Below are 16471 nucleotides of genomic sequence, written 5' to 3' on the forward strand. Positions count from 1 at the left end.
TACAGGTAATAACAGTGCAATACTCCATTATCAGGATCTTTTCTTTGTGAACAGTCTCAAGTGTTTTTTTCTGTTTTGTTTTTGCCATGCACAAATGGAGAAGTAGTACAATGCACAAAAAATAAGTCAAGATACCAAACTTTTAACAGTTTGTCCAGATTAGCCTCCTGCACTTAAATTAGAGCTATTTTAAATATCTGCAGTTTCATTCAATCATTGAATTCTGCATTGACTGTCCTAAGAGACCCAGTGTGGGCAAGTCAGAAGACCAGTCTAAAACCACAACTGCCACCCAGAGAAAGCTTTGAAAAAGAAAAGTCCTGTTCTGTATGGTTACTCCTGTATTTGGCTAGTTTCCTCTACCCTTTTTCTCCTAATAATTCAGTGTTATTCCAACCATTACTAAGTATGATAACATTCTGAGGTTTCCAGCATACTTTCAGACAAAAAGTGAGAGGTTATTTCTACAGGTAACTTTTAATGCAAATCTTCAAAGTTTTGGAAGATTGTGTTATCTTTCCCTTCCCAATACATATAATTGCTTTTATTTACACACTTTTCACCCCTTCTTGTACATTTATATTAGTTATTGCTAGTTAGCATTTTCATTCTTAAACAATAGCACTAATGGTTTACAATCATGACACCTCACAATACCCTGGCTTGTCATTTATGCAAAATAAAAAAGAATCTTCAGCCTAAATACTTATTTTTAAATATTCTGGCAAGTCAAGATTTTCTCATTTATTAGTAACTGTGTCTGACAGAACACATCAAAGGTGCCAGTATTCGTGACTGATATAGATGAAGTTCAAGTTGGCTGACAGGAGATATTTTTCTTCAGTTCTTCATTGGGTTCTTACTCATCCCAGGTATCTCCATATTTATTTACTTTAACTAAAGAAAATAAAGAAACAGTAGTCATGTTATTAAATCTAATTCCCAAAGTTATACAGTGCCAAAAACTAGGGTATGTTGCAATTAAAAGTAATAAGTGGGGACAGCATCAGTCACAGTACAATAAGCATGTAATTTAAACTCGTTTTGAATAAATGCGGAGAAGAAAGTCTGTAATTCATTATTCTTTAATGAATTAATACTCAGCCCAAAGGCCTTCTGTGCAAATTTCTGCCCTACAGAATTTGTAATTACTTTGAAACAAACACAACATGTGGGTGAAACAAAGACAATTGGAGGAAACGGGCAAGGAATGTTACAATAAATACGTGGCTACATAATGTAGTTACGTGCACAATTGGATGGATTCAGGATAGCTAAAAACACAAACAAAAATCAGTAATCCCTACTAGGAAACTACTCAGCCATTATTATTTGGCAGCTTCCTTTAGTACAGACGTGAGTCAGAGAAGAAAAAACAGGGTACTGGTCTTAAAGGCTTTATTCAGATCTGTCTTGCATAATTGAAAAATGGTTTTGGGTTGGAAGGGACCTTAAAGCCCACCTGGTTCCAACCCCCTGCCATGGGCAGGGACACCTCCCACCAGCCCAGGCTGCCCAAAGCCCCATCCAGCCTGGCCTTGAGCACTGCCAGGGATGGGGCATCCACAGCTCCTCTGGGCAAGAGGAGCAGATTGATATTGCAGGTAAGGCACAATGAGAAGCTGACTCAACCTATGAGCTGATTGCTATTTTTATTAATCATGGCAGCTTAGCAAGTCATGCTCATTCCCTGAAAAATGGTCCAGTCCAGTTCGCTATGCAGCTACACAAATTCATACTGTTACAACGGGAAAAAGCACCAGCAGATGGAAGCTAGGGTCTGCTTCCTACATGGTTAGTTTTCCCTTCTGTCCTTGCATCAGAGGACAGAAACCAGTCTCTTATTTGCTAGCCTGGTACCTACAATAAGGAGATAAGATGATGAGCAAAGGGGTGATGGCTCAGGACGTGCAAACAAGTAACGTGTCCCATATGACACAAGACGCTGAATCAGATTTCAGCCCATGACATCAGTGGACTTAAACACACCTCTGCTTATAAAACATTTCTGATTTTTTTGTACTCCCTTCTTACTCCTTTCTCTAACAAACAGGTACTCTTGAAAGTTTATTCACAAATCTCCTGCACTGCTTCATGCAGTTCGAGTCTCAAAGCCTGACTACACCCATCAACCAGAACACAGAAATATAACAGAGAAGGCAATATTGTGGATTAACATTTTGTAACAACTCAAATAACTAAGAATAAAATAATGAACGCATTCTCATTTTTTAGCCGTGAGATTTGCCACGGAATATGGCAAGGTTTGCAGAATGCTACTTAAGTTTTCTGCTTATGGCTTTCAAGTGATGTTTCTAGTGGCTTTCTATTTGTGTAGAACTATCTCGAAAAAAAACAGTGTAAATCAATGATTGTGTAAGGCAGCTGGCTGAACTTAGAATCTGAAAGGACAGGTCAATAATTTCTTAATGTTTCATTGGACAAAGACATGTAATAACAGAAAAAGACTTACTCTCTTAACAACATTTAAATCACTACCCAATCATTGTTTGTAATTCTAATTTCGAGACCATGTGGATTTGTCTACAGATTAATGATCTGGAAAGAGTAATACACAAAAATGTAATAGATTTACCTTCCTAAGCAACACTGTTCCAAAGTTTACTATTTCAGACCTTTTAGCATATATCTACATATATATGTATGTGTATATTTATTACAACTGTGTGTGCCTAACAGGAAACATCACCTGTTCCTACAAGTCTCATTGCGTTGTGATTGAGATGACTGGACACTGCATACAACATGAAACAATTACAACTGACATGCCTCCTGCTGACGTCATTTTCTCAGATGTCACACTGACACCGTTCTGGAGCAAGTAATCATAAATTGCTGCTGGTGTCTCCTTCTCAAAAAAAATGATCAAGTGAGAGAATTGACTGAATGAAGTCTTATCCTTCAGGGCACCGCATTCTTCTTCTGCTGTGTAAAGTTTTGTTTCTCACTGTGAAAACAAATCTCAATATTGCTGCCAAATACCATTTCCTTCCTTTGAGTTTTAATGTAGAATAATGAACCTCTACAAACAATGCCGCTATAGAAATGTGCTAATTCCACATGAAACAATTCATAAATGCCCCCCACTTCAAAACCATCAACTATGTGCTCTATTTTGATAGAACAATGCTATCTAAAACATACACCCCCCTTCCATAGCTAAAACTCTTCACTAAAGCTCTGAGCTCAGAAAATTCTTTGTTGAAATATGTTGCACAATCTATTTTTTAAAAAAGAAGCTATGAGATTGTCTGAGTCTGTCCCAAAGCAATATGGACAGAGAAGAGGACTTAAAATCTGCTGCTGGAAGATCAATGTTTTTGAAAATAAAATTAATTTAAAATATGTAAAAATAGATTACATCACTTATCAGATACTTGCAGATAGTGTAACAATGTTGCTTAAAGGGTAGGCAGAATTAAGCTTTGGATTTGTAACTATTTTTAAAATTACTGCTACTGCTTGAATATACCATGTATGGTTGTGAATCAGCACATTACCTTCCTTAGCTGGTTTTTCCTGTGGCAACTTGATTGGAGTTTCTGCCTTTGGTGGTACCATTACTTCATACGTTTCTCTGTGTTTATTCCTTAATTCTTCATATGTGACAGTTTTTTTTTTGCGACCTTCTTCTGGAAGTGGAGCAGGTTCTGAAAACAAAACAAACACCAAAATAATAGAAATGACAATCAACTAAACCTGGCTACAGCCTATTCTAGAATGTCAGTTAATTACAGCTCAATCCCAAATGAAAAGGAGGGTGACAGCTGCAATTCAAAATGCAACTGAGTATGTATGTGGTCCTTCATTCATTCATTTCCTTTCATCTTTTTTGTTTTGTCTGTTTTAGCAGACCAGCAGTTAACTTATTTGTGTCATTTCATCTAGTGGAAAGCCTAACGGTCATGTGGTCCCTGATGGATAAAACAGTTCTGGTCACTTGATGTAAAATTAATGCTAGTCATACATTTGATATATTTAAAGTTTCTGAAGAGAAATGTGAGTGAATCTTATTAGGACTACATCCATCACAGGTCACTTAATAAACATTTTATCTACATTTATAATGCAGAATCTTGGTTCTATACTTATGGCTTTATAAACTGTCAGTATTTGTAATGCAGCGTTATTACAATTCCCTTGACACATCTACATCCAAAACTTTTATATAACTAAAAGTGAGTTGCATGAAAGGCCTTTTTTTTTTTTTTTGCATCAAATAAAACATTTTCCATCAGGGAATTTAAAACACAAACTGATTCAAAATATGTAACTAATGGACGGTAGCTTCTTCCTTTTTGTACCACAGAGATTCAGAGCAGTGTTTCCCCTGCCCCCACCAATAGCTGACGACAAAGTTCATATTGGAAGGAGGGGAACAGCTGCACAAACCAGTACTTTAAAACCATTTTACTTCTCCATGGAAAAGTCAGCTGTTGCGTGAGAGAACACAATATGCACTCAGTTCTCAGAAGATTTAAATGTTTGTCACATTATAAAAAATAGTTTAATGTCACCAAATTATAGTAGTACACAGTTAAAGCATCAAAACTGGTGAAAATGAAATAAACTAAACCATGTTCTCTACCATTTGTTTGCTAGCCTTTCTTATCAGTTGCATTGAAATGGTTGGCATATTCACTTTAATTTAAATCAAAAAAACCCTTCAAGCCAGGGTGAGTTGTCTGCAGGCTGAGTTTCATAACAGATTAAACCTTGTACATGAATTTACTTGCAATTAGAACTACTAAGAAAAAAAACCAAACACCTGCATTTAGATTAAAGTTAGAAAATTACACACGGATTTACCTTCTGTCCCTGAAACAATTCTGGGAACTTCAAGGTGTTTCATTCAAAAACACTCTATTATCCCACACGTTTGCATGGGATGAAATTAAGTTTAATGGGAGAACTAAGAGACAGCTAAGAGTTACTGAACTACCAATTGCTAAATACTACGACATATCACACCTTGCACAGCATAATCAGTGATTCCTGTAGGCGAAGATTCATTCAGGGAAGCACTGAATGGAACTGGTTCGTAGCTAGAGAGGCCTCTGTCTGTTGAGCTATAATCATCTGAATATGTAGAAGAAAGTGGGAATCCAGCTCTTGGAGAAGAAGGTTCAGTAAACGACTGAGAAGGTGTATCTGAAAATTCAGATTTCCGGCTGGAACGGCTGAAAAATGATAAAATTAAATATTAAATACAGAACTGTTAACAAGTTAAAATGAAACTATAAGAGTAACATTGTGTGCAGCTGCAGACAATACTCTGGTAAGTGGTTTAATTTAGTTTCCAACAACATGAGTTACTGTCTTTAAAAAAAAAAAAAAAAAAAAAAAAAGATTTCTTTAACATTGCTGAGATCTACATAACCCCTTTCTCAACACCCTTCCTTCCTCCCAGAAAATTAAATCATACCTGAAAATCTCTAAAACAGAAGACAAAAGAGAAAGTGTTTTGCACTTTACAATGTAAAAATGACAATCCCTCCCCCCAGGGACTCTTCAGAAAGCAAAAACGCGTCAGACACAAATAGTACAGGGTGTGTCCTTTTAACTAGTGGTAGCATGTGAACTACAGTTAGTTCTAAAGATCTTTTAGGAAGAATTTGCAACTTAGAACTCTGCGTTATTACAAACTACTATAATTGACCAATAATACACAACAGAAGAAAAGGAGAATGAAGAACTGTCTTGGGGAAACAAAACTGTAACAGTTTACTGAGTTGTTCATTTATTATTTCAGCAGAAGCATTAATGAGTTTTCTCAGAGAAAAAAAATAATACCACACAAAAAATACTGTGGAAACTGATGCTTGATACTCGAGTACTCACTACCAACTCAGACTGGCCCTACAAACCACTACACAGTTATTTGTCTGTCCCTATCAAAAATGCCATCCTCTTGGTGTCACTAGAGTGTATTCACCTTGTACTTTAAATTTCTGTTCAGCTTTACTTCTACTTTTATATGAAGAACATCTGCAATTAGTTTGTCTACAAAAACCTTGCAGACAAAACTGTCATAAATTTAAACTGAAAAATTAATAAAAAATTAATAAAAGTCCTACATGAATCTAACAAATCTTAGCACACAGTGGTAAGCAGGACTCACTATTTACTCACTATCCAAAGACTGCTTCTCCCAGTTTTGAATCAAGGGTTTAAGTGAGATATTCCAAAAGTGATTTGCAATTAAACACCACTTGAAGTAGAAAACATTCTGGAACAAAACAGGAAATAGTTTTAAGAACCTGATGAGTTTCTCATATGTTATAATAATGCTGTTACAGATGTAAAGGATTTAAACAAACAGCATTAAGTCTGACCACCACGCTTCTTCCTGCACTGATATTGTTTACTGAGCTCTTTCCTTTGATAAACACTGAAATCATTTCCACCCTCTTCCTACTTCAATCAAACTAAACTATGGGAAAAGCTTCCAGAAAGTAACACTATTTTATTTCAGTTCACTTAGTTTACTTCACAGCTGAGAAGGGCAACTTCTGATGTCACACTCCTGTAAGTAAATTCCACAGGAAAACAAGTCTCACTTATCAAAATATATTCCTTCTAAATTAAAATGCTTCTTTTTCTATTCCTCAAAGTAATCGGTTGTATGTAACAAATTCAAAATGTGTGTTTCACAGCTGGCCAATTCATACAGATGATACAGCTTCCTGAAAGTGGCAGAAAGAGGAAGAAGAAAGAGGAGGGAAGGTGCAGATCTGAAGGTGTAGATTATCTGAAGGTTTAAATTTAAAAGAATTAAATTCTTACGAATGCGAACTATGTCTCTGAGCTTGTCGTAGAACATCTCCTATTGGGGAGTCCTTCAGTTTCTTAAATTTCTCGCTACAGATTGGCAAGTAGGATATCTTTCCAGCCAGGTACCCACACGTTCCTGCAACTTTATTAAAAGAAAAAAGATGGTTTTGTATGCTGTATCATAACATTCAACATAGCTTTAAAGTAGTCATTTCCAATAAATTACACAGCACCTTGAATTAGAGACAAAAGGTTTAGATCTGAAATAAAAAAAAAAAAAAATCAGTAGTCATCTCTTTGCTACTTTTGCGGACAAAGGGTACTAAAAACAAATACAAGAGCTGAACAGAGACATACTTAGAGTTAGACATGACCTGAGTATCAGGTGACTTCAGCTAGTAATTAATGAGTGAAAGGTACCAAAGAAGAGAGCTCCAATCAGCTTTTCCCAAGACCCAGAAATTGCAACTATCAAAGATGACAAAATGGTAAGGAATAAAGAAAGGTAGAAAATTCTGAGAATTCAATCCATCAGAACAGACAGATCTTGACAAGGCTTTCCCAGTATGAAGAAACATTACAAAATTTCAGTACTAGGCTTGGTATATTCTGAAGAGGTTGCCTGAGGACAAACAACTGAATTATCTGAACCCTTGCAATCTGTAGGCAAACGTTTTCCATGTGGTATATAAGACATTTTGATCTGTTAGGCAGGACATCACACTAAATGATCACAGTAGGTTTTTTGACCCAACAAGAATTCAAACTAGATATTTAGCAAAATGAAGTTAAGCAGCATAGGTGATTCTCTTTGTAATTTATGCAAAAGGTTAAAGTCTCCTTTTCTTGAGGCCTGCTAGTCAGGACACAGAAACATCTCTTGAGAAAATGTTTTACCCAAAGTAATTAGTGGCTAAAATATTTGTTTTCTATTATAACATAACTGACAGCCAGATAATCTATTTTCCAAATTAGTACAAATCAGGTACTGTTGTTCTTTGCTTCTTCTGTGTTCACTGCAACAAGATTTTAGAGAAGCTAATCAGAGAGATAAAGGAGTTCAGGTCCCACTACAGGCTAATACCAGACAGAATCAAGGAACGTCCTGAGTGGGAAAGGACCCATAAGGATCAGTGTCCAACTCCTGGCTCCACACAGGACCACCCAAAGATCAGACCCTGTGTCTGAGTGTGTTGTCCAAATGCTTCTTGAACTCTGGCAGGCTTGGTGCTGTGACTGTTGCCCTGGGGAGCCTGTCCCAGTGCCCGACCACCCTCTGGGTGCAGACCCTTTCCCTAACCCCCAGCCTGCCCCTCCCCTGTCCCAGCTCCATGCCGTCCCCTCGGGTCCTGTCGCTGTCCCCAGAGAGCAGAGCTCAGCGCCTGCCCCTCCGCTCCCCTCGTGAGGGAGCTGCAGGCTGCCATGAGGCCTCCCCTCAGCCTGCTCTGGGCTGAACAAACCCAGGGACTTCAGCTGCTCCTCACAGGTCTTGATGTCTTCAGTCCCCACCTGACCCAACTACATTGGCTAGATATAAAAGACCATTACTGCAGTCAAGCATGGATACACTTCAGAGTCTATGAACCAGAAGAGACACGCACCATTAGCAGACTATGATCAACAGACACAGCTTTGATACGCTCAGATCAGTGACACCAGAAATGCAGGAATGTTCTTATACTGTTTTATCATTGTTTATCATCAGCTAACTATGAACTAGCAGTGTCTGGAATTTGATGTGCTCTTCTTTCAGAACTCATCCAGGGGAAAAAAACAACACAACTGCTTCCTTTGACCAGATGGCACTGCAGGAGGAATGTACAGTTAAACTCTGAGACATGATTTGGACCTGTAAATTGTCTCTGGCAATACTTAGCAGGAAGATCCTGTAGACAGTAGCTGCATCTGACCTAAACAATATGAGAATGAAATGAAAACTGCTTAACTCAGGCCTTTTAAACTGCAGCTATGCCTCCTCCCTTCCCCCCAAATTCCCCTAAGATGTATTTAAGAAGTACATAAATCACTTATAGTTACCTACTGAAAAACAGTCAAAACACACTTTGCATGGAAAGTTCTTTAAGTCTATATGCCCACCAGTGTACACTGAACAGAAGCCAGAAGTATTTTGGCTAATAACTTTGAAAATAGTTGGTCCAGTCCAGCTGCTCATTTTCTCCTTTGATTTCAAAATTTAGCTCTTCTAAACAGAAGGAACATGGCCCTTACTTACAAATGTGTAGGTATCAGGGAAATAGTAATTCCATTATTTATTAGAAAGGTTTGTTAAAAAGGTTTGTTCTATTATTTGTTCGAAAAGGCAAGCAGAACTTACCATAAACAAATGGCAGCCCTAGCCTCTCTCATTCATTTATCTGCTTAAACAACATTTCCTTTGGTACAAATCATGGGTTTTACCCTCTTCCCACTGAAGTAAACTGTAACAGTAACTGGCTGTAACTGACTGCATCTGGGCAGATTGGCAAGATGGCAACTTCCTGTTTTACTGTCATGTATTAAATTGAAAAGGTTAATTTATTAATTTATTTTTGATTATACTTAATCCAAAATCATTCACAAGAAATTGCTGTTTTCCTATAATTGTACACACCTAACGTCCAGGAAAAAAAGGCACTAAAATAGCCTGAATGGGACAAGTGAGACACATGAATAATGACCTTCAAATTAGGAAGGGAGGGGTGGGTGTACTCTGGCAAAGTCCTTCAGGCAGACTTCACTGCAGCAGTATGCTGTTCTAATATTTTACAAGATGTTATTTAGACTCACAAAGTTTTAAACAATGTCAAAAAGTTTTGCTTGCCAGAACAAGAAGAAATACCAAACAGATACTATGAACAATAAATACAATCATTGTCAAAAATCAATTTCTGATAGAAGCATCACAAATTGCTAATATTTGTAGTTCAGGCACTAGAAGAAAACGTCATTGTTTCTTCCCTCCTGTCAAGTTTACACAACCAAGGAAAATACAGAAGCTAAGTCAAAAGAAGCATTTTTATTTACTTCTTTTCAGCTATAATAATCTCAAGAGATGCTTTAATAGCAACAGGTTACATTCCTACAGACACTTTTGCTGAAGCATGAATTTATTTCTGATGATGCTGTTTCATCTTTAAATTCTACCATAGAAAAATATTCATCCCTGACAGACCATAACAAAAGGGGAAAAAATACGCTTGCACAAAGCCTGTTAGCAATATTTTCATCTTATATTCTCACCTTACACTTGTCAAGAACATTTTGAATCTTAGAGTTCTATAGAAAGTCTACAAACAAAGCTCATCCAAAATCAGTTGCACAAATTCAAAGACGATGAGTAAATTAACTGCTCTACCTCTTGATATTGAATACATTCTTCTGGTATCAGATGTTGTAGTTAAATGTTTCGAAAAAGTTGCTGACTGGTAGAATCAACTGCAGAAAGGTGAAATTTATTCACTGGATAAATCAGATCACATATCTACATCCTCAGGCACAGTTTTACCAACATAAGCATAAAATGAAGTCACAGTGAATCAGCCAGCTAGTCTCACAGGGATCACATCTGAGCAACAGACTCCAGGACTGAAGTCACAAATGCAAGCTGAATTCATGTACAGTTTTTACTTACATGCAACTTTAGTAAAAGAGCCAAATCTTGAGGTCTCTCTTAGAATACCTGAAAATGAGGAATCAAAGTAATTATTAGTAAGTTATTAAGAATTAAGTTGAAGAAACATTAACTGTTCTATGAATCCAAAGTGACAGTTCTCTTGCATAATATCGGGGTAACAGGTGACTCTTTAAAATTTAAGTGAAAGAAAATTCAAGAAAACTTAATATTGGAATTCCCCATAACATTATAAAAATCTAACAATTATCTCTTTAATATATCACACAGTATCATTACACGCTGTAGAATACGTTGGTTCATAATCAGTGAGATACTGCATATGGCAAGCAATAAGTAAGAATGTGATTTTAATCAGAAGTTCTGTTCTTTTAGTTTCAGGAACTGCAAGTCATATAGCTTACGAGTTGGAACCTCTTATTTACCAGCAGATTAGGTGTTAAAGTATAGTAACTTTAGTAAAAACAAAAAATAGTTAATCTGTGCAAATTCAAATTAAACTAAGTATTTTTAATACTTTACCTTTTTTGATTAAGAAAGTAGTAGCAAGCATGCTCGCTGCAGCCAAAGGAAAAGCTGTAGAGAAGAAAAGTTGCTTAAAATATAATTTTCAACATTTTCAATATTTAACAAAACATACAATAAAACCAGAGTCGTTAGGTCTTGCTATGTTCATTTGTATGAGAATCTAATCATATACAATGATCAAATTATACAAACTATGAAACATTCTGAATTCTAGCTTAGAGACCTCCTATAAATAATGAAGTACAGGTTAATGAGTCATCCTCTCCTCACCAGACTTCATGCTTCCTAAAATACAAAAGGCAGTGGCAGATGGAATCAAGGTACAAGATTCCAGGTGCTGACGGCTATCTACAACTGCTACAGCATTGAAATGCAGTGCTTTAAACCTGAGAAACAAACACTGTTCTGTAGGGGAGAAGGCCACACAGAGGCCAGTGCCTCCAGAAGTTTTTGATAACCAAAAGGCCTGATTTTGTTTTAATATGAAAACTTTTAAGTATCTCCAACTCTTAAAGAGATACAAAACAAACTAATGTAAAATTAGGTAACCCGATCAGTTTTTACTTATCAACAAACAGAAGAATGGTGTAAGTTTTTCTTTAGCTTACGGATCAAGCTACACAACTGGGGATAGGTTCAAGAATGCAGAGAAGACGATGAGCACAGAACAGTGTTACCACCTATCACAGTCTGCTTAACAGTTCACATCAGTTTTTATCATATTGAATTACTTCAGACAGCAGAAATCATTTGGAGATAGCAAGAAACAAAAGGAACGCTTTTTCAAGCTGTGATAATTACAACATCAGGAAGATGAAACTATCTGTAAGACCACTAAGGTAACACAAGATACAGTGATACCGAAATAACAAACATGGTAATGCCAAAGTCGATGACATTAAGGACTCAGACTTGTCACAGTACTACTACACTTTAAGCAGCTCTGAAAATATAGATGTTACAAGAAGGCTCAGTGACTTGCCTTAACTCTACCTAGGGGAATTTTACTGTGAACAGCGTGAGATGTTAATAGTATTTTGAAGCACACAATCTGCTAATTAAGTTCCTATTTCAAGATAAATAGTATTTCTAAGAATTTTTACAACACTATCTATCTAAACTAGATTAGGAGTCCAACTAGTGTTTTAGGGTAAATATGACTGGATGTCACTTTTAAGAAAAAGTATTGGTTCCATGGCTCACAAGCAAGATTACAGTAATTACAGAGGTTAGAAATGACTTATACACCTAGCACAAATGTTCTGGGCATCAAAGATAGATTACGCACTGTAATGGCAACAAATGCTACTAAGTGCACCTATAAATGACACAAAATGGTAACTAGAAATTAAAACAGCAATAGGTACATGAAAATTGGAGTCGAACACAAGAATCACTATGCAAGCGTACAAAATAAATAAAAGTAGCTTAATAGATCAGAGACATTGCTGCTTTTCACTGGTATGGGCAAAAAGTACTTTGCTTTGGGAACAAAATAAATCCTAGGAAAAATACTGGAAGGCTGGTACATCAGCAGCAAGTCATTAAGGGTGGGAATGTAACGTGTTCCATTCAAAATGGTTTTCTGAGGGAAAAAGTCATATCAAGTGTGTGATTTTGTTGATGAGATTAAAAGTGCAAAGGATAAAATGGTAGATTGTAATGTGATTTCTGTATTAGAATTTATATTATCTGATAACACAATTATACATTTTACTGGTATTACTAATGTTTATTAAACTGAAATAAGAGATGACTAGCAAGCTTTTCTGAAAGAAAAGTTAGCAATGAACTATCACAACACAGAGGGTTTGTAAGAACTGGTAAAAATTGACCCCATCTTGAAAATACATAAAATTACATTACCTCCGAATAATAAGAATTGATACAGTAAGAAGCAATGACGTCAAGGCAGTCACACAAGCAGCCTATGCAAAGGAGTGTTCAAAACCCACATATTGATCACAGCTAATACAACCGTGTAGACATGTATGATACAGAACAGTGAAACGAAGACAGAAGACCCAGGAAACAGCAAAGGGCTTTGGGCTCTCCTAGTGAGATAACAGTACAGGACACAACTCTTGAAGAAGAATCCAATTACCAACGTGCTTCCCTGAAGTGAGACTACTCAAGGAACTAATTTGGGGCTTCTGAACAGTACCTACATGTTGCTTCTTCAGTCTCTGCAAAAAGATGAACAGGGCAGTAAGCTTCCTTACCAGTCAAGAACTCAGAGCAAAACACCCAAAGAGGGACAAACAACTCCCCTTGTGCACTCCATGAGAAAGGTTATCAATAAGCCACAACAACCATCTTACTGCTAACGAACATGACTCTCTTCACGTCTAAAACGGCTGGATTTTACCAAACAAGCAGAAGGCTTCTAACCATTTGAATAAAAGTGGAAGAGGAAAATGCCAAAGTAATAGAGAACGTCTCAGCTGAAGCAGAACTTTGAACTGTTAATTCAAAATTGTAATGGCTTAGAAGTTGCCACTGAAACAACTGGCTGCCAGGAGAAAGCAGAGTGCCAATGTGCTAAGTTTAGCAAACCAGGTGCTAAATTCTTCTTCTGTCCCAGTCTCTACTAAACCACCTACCAGCACTAGGACTAATCTACTAGAGCCTGGTACAATAGTGGAGACCAATCACCTCAGAAGGCTTGTTCAAAGCTCTTAATCATGTGTATATAATACAGGTATGTCTTGAACCTTTGGACTACAAACACAAAGTTAAAAAGTAATATAAATCAATTCTCAGTCGATCAACATTTTATGAAAAACAGAATTTACTGTGGTATTTTGATTAAATTTTGACAGTATTTTGTGAAAATAATGCAAGTTTATTATTCTTGTACACTTAGTTGTAGTACAAAAATTACTGACTGCAAAATCATGTTTGCGAATCTTAGCTTTTATTGATCAAAAAAAGCCCAAATACCTGGTGTTCACAGACAGAAATTTTCTCGAAAAGTAGAGCTAAGTGATTAGTTTTTTGCAAGCCTCCAGAAAGACAAAAAGCAATAACTCTACCCTAAAGTATTTTATTTTTGCATTCTAAAGATAACAAAAATTGAAAGCATATAAGTGACAAACAAAAAAGTACATCCAGATACATAAATAAATGTGGGCCTAGGTTAATTATAACGATTTCCCAATTTTTAATAAACACGTTAATTTAGAATGTGAAGGGGTCTCGTTATAAAAGATAAACCTTACAAAACACGATGCACTTTTTTGCACAGCTCCTGTCCTACAAACTTGTAATAAATAAACGCGAGTCCTACGTGGATCGGCACTCACTGGGATGCAGTTTTAGGCCACGGGCAGCTTCTGAACGAGCAGCCACGAGAGCTGCACCTGGGCCTTCCTTCCTTGAGGCCTCAGCCGGCAGCACACAGGGCAGGAGGAAGGCAAAGCAAGAGGCCAGCAAACCCAGCTTACCTCGGTACCGGGCGCTCTCGTCAGCGCACTCCTTGAGGAGCCTGCGTTCCTCCTCCGTCGGCACATAAGGCTTAGGTGCCACATTCTTTTATCGGGGAGATCGATTAAAAAAAAAAAAAAAAAGAAAGAGAAAAAGGCAGGTTTAGGATTTGTCGGTTAAAAGCGTACTGTAACTTCCAGGCCTCGTAGCGCCTGTGTTTTGATGGGGTTATAGTTAAGGAACCGACAGCTTGTTGTTTACATTAAATATAACGTTAAAAAAAAAACACTTATGGAATAAATGAGAGGAGGGAGAGGGATGTACTTAGTGCGTGCACACACTCAGCCGGCTCCTTTTCCCCAGGTAAGGCCCGCTGGGCCCCCAAGGCCAGGTTTATGTGCCCGTGACCCCCCCCCCAGCACTTATGGGGCCGTGACCCCCCCCCCCCACCGTAGGCGGCAGCGGGGCCACGGCCGGGCCGGGGCCGGCCTCAAGGGCACGGCGGGCGGGGAGGGCACCGGGAGGCACCGGGCCGCGGCTCCCCGCCCGCCCGTGCCGGTGTGTGGGGAGCCCGGGGCTGCCGCCTCCCCCCCGCAGCCCGGCCGGGTGCCGAGGGCCGCCCGTACCTCGTGGGGCTCCCCCACCTCCCCGCCGCCGGGGCCCTGCCCGGCCTCCATGGCGGGGCGGTGGCAGCGGGAAGCGGAAGGCTCGGGGCCGCCCCGACCTCGATGGAGGCGGGGACGGGGCGGGGATGGAGCCCGGGCTGGGCGGCGAGCCCCGGGCGGGTCCCCCCGGGAGCGGCTCCTTCCTCTGCCTCAGCGCCCGCCCCGGGCACGCCGCCCGCGGGTGGCTGAGGGAGAGGGCGCGTTTGGTGCTCAGCGTCGCGCTGAGGTGAATTTGGGAAAAAATCCGGTGTTTGCAGAAAGAATCCGCGTGCTCGCCTCTGGCTGACGCTACCGAAATAGCAGCTTTAGCGGGTGAGTGGTGTGTGTTTGGCAGAAATCAGGACAAATGGTGTTGCTGTGCATGCTGTGAAGTTTTCCCGTAGCCGCTCGGAGCTGCCGCTTGATTTCGCCGTGTTGTGCTCTGCCTCGGCTCGCCTGGGATGCAGCGCTCCCTGCCAGCCAGCCCTGCCAGGGTCAGGGGCTCTCAGCCCTGGGGTTCAAGAGAAGAGGCTTAAATTGCTGCAGACTGGTGGAGGTACAAAAAATAAGCCTGTGCCCGGAGACAGGAAACGCAAGGCTTAGAGACTGCAGGTGTCAGAAATTAGTAGGGAACGGGCATGCAAAATAGCTGAAATTAGTAGAGAAAGCGACTATGAAAGGAGTGCTGTGAGCAGGTGAGGGACCCGGGGTAAACGGAGTTAGGGGTTGTGTGAAGTAATAGGTTTGGATGCTTATGGTGGCTGCGTGCACCAGCAAGGAAGCTGTAGAGGAGGTGGGCTTGAGTGCTGGATTCTTGAAATAAGCTGGGGGGATAGCACCAAGGATCTGTGTATTAAAGGTTTCTTAATTCATAGTTTTCATCATACAATAAATAAACTTCCAATCTACATTAAATTCTTCTGCCTCTTAACACAGATTTCTTCCAGCCTTCATCTCTGCCTATTATCTGAGCCCACCCTAACGAAGCACATACCAATAACAGAGCACCAGTTAGGCACATTATTAATCCCAATGCAAAATATTTTGGCCTCATCAACTCACAGTAGTTTTATTTACGGTCTCCAGCACAATTCTAAAGGCGATTTATTTCGTTCTTCCCATTTGTCTTTCAGTACATTCTAGGCAAAGAGTACAATGTTTTTTTTAAAGCTTGCATTTTTATAGGGGAGGACGTGTTTATGGACTGCACCTTCTCTAAACACGGAGCTTCAATGGGAGGAAATGGATATCAGTCTCCTTTGTTAAAGAAAATAATGACTCGGTTGTTTTGCCTATTATAAAATGAATAGTTATCCATTCAGCTTTCCCAGTTCACTATCCCCAAATCCCTTAGACTTCCAATGGGGAAAAAAAAAAAAAGAATGTCATACACCAAACCGGTGAGTTTTACCTTCCTTTCAAAAATTTCCTAGTACAGTCTGCCTGT

The 16471-nt window shown here is 39.0% G+C and overlaps 2 protein-coding genes across 2 annotated transcripts in view; one reads left to right on the forward strand and one right to left on the reverse strand.

Annotated features, from left to right (window-relative positions):
- Positions 1 to 458: 458 nt before the first annotated feature.
- LOC309877889 (OCIA domain-containing protein 1-like) lies at positions 459 to 15155 on the reverse strand. The gene is made up of 8 exons (XM_082759739.1): positions 15007 to 15155; positions 14401 to 14485; positions 10949 to 11002; positions 10427 to 10474; positions 6808 to 6937; positions 4993 to 5201; positions 3522 to 3671; positions 459 to 897 (listed from the first exon to the last, which is right to left on the reverse strand). Exons 1-8 carry the CDS (start codon positions 15055 to 15057, stop codon positions 860 to 862), a joined length of 765 nt encoding a protein of 254 aa, XP_082615865.1. The 5' UTR covers positions 15058 to 15155; the 3' UTR covers positions 459 to 859.
- Positions 15156 to 15212: 57 nt separating this feature from the next.
- FRYL (FRY like transcription coactivator) overlaps positions 15213 to 16471 on the forward strand; it is a 172055-nt gene continuing 170796 nt past the window's right edge. Inside the window, exon 1 of the mRNA XM_082759737.1 lies at positions 15213 to 15357. The gene's annotated coding sequence lies outside the window, so the exon portion shown is untranslated. The remainder of the gene's footprint in view (positions 15358 to 16471) is intronic.

Source organism: Aythya marila (genome assembly GCF_965140915.1).
Source record: "Aythya marila genome assembly, chromosome: 4".
Lineage (NCBI taxonomy): Eukaryota > Metazoa > Chordata > Aves > Anseriformes > Anatidae > Aythya > Aythya marila.